Here is a 5,983-nt window from a genome sequence, read left to right on the forward strand (position 1 = left end):
AAAAAAAAAAAAAAAAGAATTGCTAGTGCCTGAAATAAGATGGTGAATTGTAACAAACACTACGGTGAATAAAAGTAACCAGAAACAAAAGAATATATTCACATAATTCCATAATTCCATTGGTATAAAGTTCTGGAACAGGCATAACTAATTTATAGTTGTAGCTGTACGACGACCCTCAAAATCACATCAGTGGGGAGGAGCAGCTGACTACAAAGGGACATGAAAGCACTTTATAACGTGATGAAATGTTCAATATCTTGACTGAAGTAGTGGTTACATAAGTATACACATTTCTCAAAACTCATCTGTGCATTTTACTACATGTAAACTTACTTCAGATTTACCAAAAAAAAAAAAACACACACACACACACACACACACACACAGAAATCAGACCATACATTCCCCAGCTCCAAACCCAGCATGACTTCCCAGCTGCTCTTAGAATAAAACCTAAACTCCTTCCCATGATCCATCCACAAGACACTGAATGAATTAGCCTGTACCTTCCAAATTTCACCTGTCACTCTGTCCTTCATTATCACATTCCAGCCACATTGGCCTTCTCAACGTTTATTAGAAATGTCAAATTATCTTTAAAAAAAATTAAATACAAAGAAAAAAGACATGAGGGTGGAATCTAGAAAAAGCAAATAATCACAATGTGTAGAGTTTATTTGAATTCTGATTCAAAACAAAACGCAAAGGAAAATCATTTACATCATTTGTGGTAGATCGACTGCATTAATAGATCCAGTGAGTGGTCTTCCTGAATTCACCCAGCTTTCCAGCATCTTTGTAGTCACCTCCCACTCTGACTAACTTTGACCAATGGGATGTCAGCAAAGGTGAGGCAAGCAGAGCCTTGAAAATCACTCATTCTTTCTCTCCTGCCCTCTTGTACAATTGGACTTTGTTCTTTCTCTTCTGCCTTCACCATGAAAACATGCCCAACACTGCCTGCTTGAAGAAAAGACACGTGGGACAAAATCAAGTCAGTCCAGTTGAAGTCTGAGATGTAGGAGAGAGACCAACCAAGATCATAAAATCATCTACTCCAGCTGCAGGTAACCAGATACATGAGTGAGTCACTCCAAGCTCTGCTTACAGCAACTGGGTCACCCAGCTGACCCCTAGACTTCATGACTATTCTTATACGCCTCTGAAGTTTTGTGGATGTTTGCTATGCTGTGTAATTGCAACAACAGATAACATAAAACACTTAATGAAACAAGTGGAAGTTTAGACACAGACTAGACATTTGGTGATATTAAAGAACCATTGTTAATTTTTTTCTAGCTGTAGCAACGGTATTTGTATTTTCTTTAAAGTCCTGGCTGAGTGCAGTGATTCACGCCTGTAATCCTAGCACTTTGGGAAGCTGAGGCAGGAGGATCACCTGAGGTCAAGAGTTCAAGACTAGCCAGGCCAACATGGTGAAATCCCATCTCTACTTAAAAATACAAAAATTTGCCAGGTATGGTGGCATGTGCCTGTAATCCCAGCTACTTGGGAGGCTGAGACACGAGAATCACTTGAACCTGGGAGGCGGAAGTTGCAGTCAGCTGAGACTGCACCACTGCACTCCAGCATGGGCAACAGAGTGAGACTCTGTCTCAAATAAAATAAAATAAAATAAAAATTAAAGTCCTTATCTTTTAGGCATGCATGTTGAAATATTTTTAGATAAAATTCTATGTCTAGAAAATAACATGATGCTAAAATAATATGTGGGTAGAATAGGGTGGAAAGGTTCATCAATAAAACAAGATAGGCTACAAGTTGCTAATTGTTAAAACTGGTGATGAGTGTATATGTTTGAAAATTTTCATAATACAAAGTTTCCAAAAAATCCAATCCATCCAACTTCAGAGCCTTTGTACTTACTACTCCCTCTATCTTAGCTCACTGAGGTCTCAGTTAAAGTGTTACTTTCTCAGACAGAACTTTAACCACCCTATCTAAAACAGACTCTCTCCCCAAGTCACTGTTGTATTACATCACCCTCATTTATTGTTTTCTCTGGACCCAACACCATCTGAAATCACCTTGTTCACTTGTTTATGTTCGGTCTCACCACCACTATAATGCCAAATTATAAACTCCATTTGAGCAGGGGCCTATCTTGCTCACTTCTGACTTCCCAGTATGTAGCACACATCTGACTTCTTGTACGTGTTCAAAGAATTAAAAAAAAAAAAAATCAAGCCACAGCTGACTGGACAAAGTTTCAAGTGCACAAGTAAAAGCAATGTAGATGGGTTAAATATAAGGGGAAAAAATCACCTCTGAGACGTTTTCACAGAACTACCATTAAAAGAGGTACTCAATGCAGAGTAGCAAGCTGGCCCAATCAAATTATCTTTCTTGAAAATATACACACAGTAAGTGGAATGAGGAGAGCCACGCTGGACTGCTAACTTTAAGGAAGTTGGTTTATCTATAACAACAACCATCTTTCCAGTGTTTGCCTCAGGAATGACTACAAACCTGTTATGGTGACTTCCAGTACTCTGCACATATATCCTTATAACAAACTCTCAAACCAAAAACAGTAAATATTTCTTTTTCTTGGGATTATAAAAATCCATCTAATCATGGAGGATGACAAATCTGAACCTTAATACAATTTTACACTAGTGACTGCTGTTGCATGTAGCAGAATTTCCATTCTTGTAGATGCTCTGATTTCTCTATTTGGAATGAAACCTCTAGTTATTAGAACTGATTAATCATAATTAATTAATTAACATTTTGACAGGGCAGTAGATGACAGGTGACAATCACAATCTCAAAGCTTAAATGAGCAGAAGTATGTACTCACTGATACTAACCTCAAAATAATCTTCCTTGTTCTCTCTTCCCATTCTCCCCTACCCTTAACTTCACACCCCAGTCTCTTCACCTTTGCCATTCTACCATGAATTCTCAATTTATCTCTCCTTTTCCCTTGCTCTCTTTTCCTCCACACTTATTCCAGTCCTTGTCATATCTGCTCACTCTTCCCTTCTCCTGCAAGCCTCCATTAAAATGAAACTCATTCATATTTTTAAAACATTTATTGAATAATATAAGAAATGAAAATAAAAGTATAAAGAGATATCATTTTTACCCATCAGACTGAGGATCTCCTTGCTGAGGGAGAGAAAAAGGCAAGCAGCAAGCTTCTATCACAGAAGATGAGGCAAAGCCAAATGGGGGTTATCAACATGCAGATTTTACAAGTCTCCAGATGTGAACTGTCAGTCACAATGATTACTACAGCAATCCCACAACAGCTATATAAGAGAAACAAGAGTGCTGCTACAAGCATTCATTCTAAAAGCATTTGTTTAATGAGAGTTGGGGAAATTTTTGCAAACATATCCAACATTTCTCTTTCTCTTGTTTTTCACACACTTGTTTCTCATGTAACTAAGCTATACTTAGATCCTAAAGTTTCATGCCAACTATCTTACCATAAAACTAAAATTTTATGCTTGTGACCTCATCATCAACTTCTTGGCACTAATCTCAGGTCACAAACTCTATGGAAAGACTTAGGAATATACACTCAGTAGGAATCTTGAAATGTTCAGAAAATTAATTAGTATTTGGCATGCTGTTTTCTTCTTTAAAAAAAAAAAAAGCCTTTCGTTCTAGTTCTGTCAAAAGCAGTCTGGCACATTTCTCTAGCACACTAACAATCTGATGATTGAAATCAATGTTTTATTTACATCCCTTCTACAGCTTTGCAGTGTTTCATTTGCATACATATGTAAGAACCAAGTCAAAAGCTGAGGTTCCAGAAGCTCGAGGAGGAAAGGGCATTTCATTAGCAAGCTAATTCTTTCTAAGACTGTTTCCTATCAAATGAAACAACAGTGAGAACAGCTAGAGAGAAAAGCAAACCAAGAAGGAAAAAAATACAGCCAAATGTTCACAGCTGAAAAAATAGAAGGTAATTTGCATATTTTCTATTCTCAAACTTCAAAGAATAATCACCTCTGACCGTATGCAAGGCCCTGTTTTTAAAGGTGTTTATCATACCAGATCGGTTGATCATTGTCATTTTATAAATGAATAAACTGAGGATTATCAAGGTTAAATGACTCCTTGAAGGTCACATAGCCAGCAAATAACAGAGAAGGGATGCAAGTTCAAGTCTGATTCCATAACCCTGTGCCTTAACCACTATGCCATTCTGTTACTCTATTCTTTGTGATATACTGCATTACATATATAAATTTGACTCAACATAAAATCAAGCTATTTCAAGACAGATACTTTTAAAAGAATGAAATGTTTCTTTTTGAACTTTTATTCCTGTCATTTATATTACGGATGACATACCACAGAAATTTTGGTTGTTCATTATTAATTTACACAAAAAAGCAGTTAACAATCTGCATTTCAGAGTAACACTGGGCTTACCGTTAGATATTTCCCCATTTTCAGAAATGCCTATAATACAGAAACCATTGCTAATTGTTAACCATATGGGGATATAGACTGAAAAGAGAGTATGAGTGAAACACAAAAGTTGTTTTTTTAAAAACAATGACTGTGTGGACTTTGTAGAACATATATAAAAGGATATACGTTAGGATGGAAAACACCACATCTGGATACTTGGTTATAATTTACAATAGTCCAAATTTTTCTAGTATCTGATTAACAAAATGCAGAAAGCCTTCATATGACAATCATTGTGGAGCCCAACAAACCTGCAGAATGAGATTAGGTAAATAGATGAGAATTGGAAATCTGTTCTTTTTTGAAGAAGTGCAAGCTTTTCTGGTTGATGGGGTAAATGAATAAATTCAAATGCTGAGACAGAATTCAGATTAATTTCTTGGTATTGTTCTCCTCCTTCATTCCTCTAGAAAGAAAGATCATGGCACTCAACAGTGATACTTCCAGCCAATTTTGTGCTACAATGCTTCCACACCACCCTCAAGCTGGAAGGATTTCAGCTGTGATGTAGGATTCACAAGAAGGGTAAAGTAAGGAAAGTAAGTAAAATGAGCTCTATCATACACACAGTCAGCCCCCTGGGAAAGAAACAGCCAAAGGATTAGCATTTCCAAACTTGACAAGTGAACGTCACATGCACACAGACTCCATATGCATCAGCTGTCTTATTCTGCTCTGTCCCTCATATTACATCAGGTTTTAGGAACTATTTCTAAGTATATTCCATGTCAATCAAATATTTTTCTTTTCCCATATGAATCAAATAGTGCAGCAGATACTCTAGTCTAATCATTGTTGTTCACACTCCCTCCATTTTGCTCAGCTAGCAGAGATAGTAATTGGCAGTCTTATGCACAGTAACCTACACACAGCAGGGATTCAAAACAAACTGATCACATTCCTTAATTCATCAAGCATTTAAAAAAATAATTTGAGGTAAAATTCATGTAACATAACATCAACCATTTTAAAGTGAACAATTAAATGGCAGTTAGTATATTATGCAATGCTGTGCAACTACCACCTCTATCTAGTTTCAAAACATTTCCAACCACTCATTAAGCAGTTTCTTCCTATTCTCCCCTCTCCCTCTATTCCTGGAAACCACCAATTCACATTATGTCTCTATGGATTTATCTACTCGGAACACTTCGTATCAATGAAAGCATACAATATATGACCTTTTGTGCCTGGCTTCTTTCACTTAGCAAGATGTTTTTGAGCCTCATTCATGTTGTAGCATGTATCAGAGCTTCATTCCTTTCTACGGCTGAACAATATTTCATTGTAGGTATATACCACAATTTGTTTATCTATTCATCCACTGATAGATATTTGGGCTTTTTCTACCTATTGCCTGTTGTGAATAGTGTTACTATGCTATATATTTGTTTGAATAGTGTTTCCAATTCTTCTGTGTATCTAAGAGTGAAACTGTAAGGTCAAATGGTAATTCCGTTTAACTTTTTCAGGAATGGCCAAGCTGTTTTCCACAAACAAGCATTTCTGAGCACCAGACATGTAC

At 36.7% G+C, this 5,983-nt stretch overlaps 1 protein-coding gene across 3 annotated transcripts in view; it reads right to left on the minus strand.

Annotated features, from left to right (window-relative positions):
- LOC108290011 (tetratricopeptide repeat protein 28-like) overlaps positions 1 to 5,983 on the minus strand; it is a 358,528-nt gene that overhangs the window by 166,942 nt on the left and 185,603 nt on the right. Inside the window, exon 3 of one of the 3 annotated variants that reach the window (XM_017509681.2) lies at positions 1,657 to 4,709. The exons of the other annotated variants lie outside the window; for them this stretch is intronic. Within the exon in view, the coding sequence (XP_017365170.1) occupies positions 4,689 to 4,709 (21 nt within the window). The 3' untranslated portion in view covers positions 1,657 to 4,688. Of the gene's footprint in view, positions 1 to 1,656; positions 4,710 to 5,983 lie in introns of those variants that run through there. 3 annotated transcript variants of the gene reach the window in all.

This window comes from Cebus imitator, unplaced genomic scaffold (genome assembly GCF_001604975.1).
Source record: "Cebus imitator isolate Cc_AM_T3 unplaced genomic scaffold, Cebus_imitator-1.0 Scaffold419, whole genome shotgun sequence".
Classification (NCBI taxonomy): Eukaryota; Metazoa; Chordata; class Mammalia; order Primates; family Cebidae; genus Cebus; species Cebus imitator.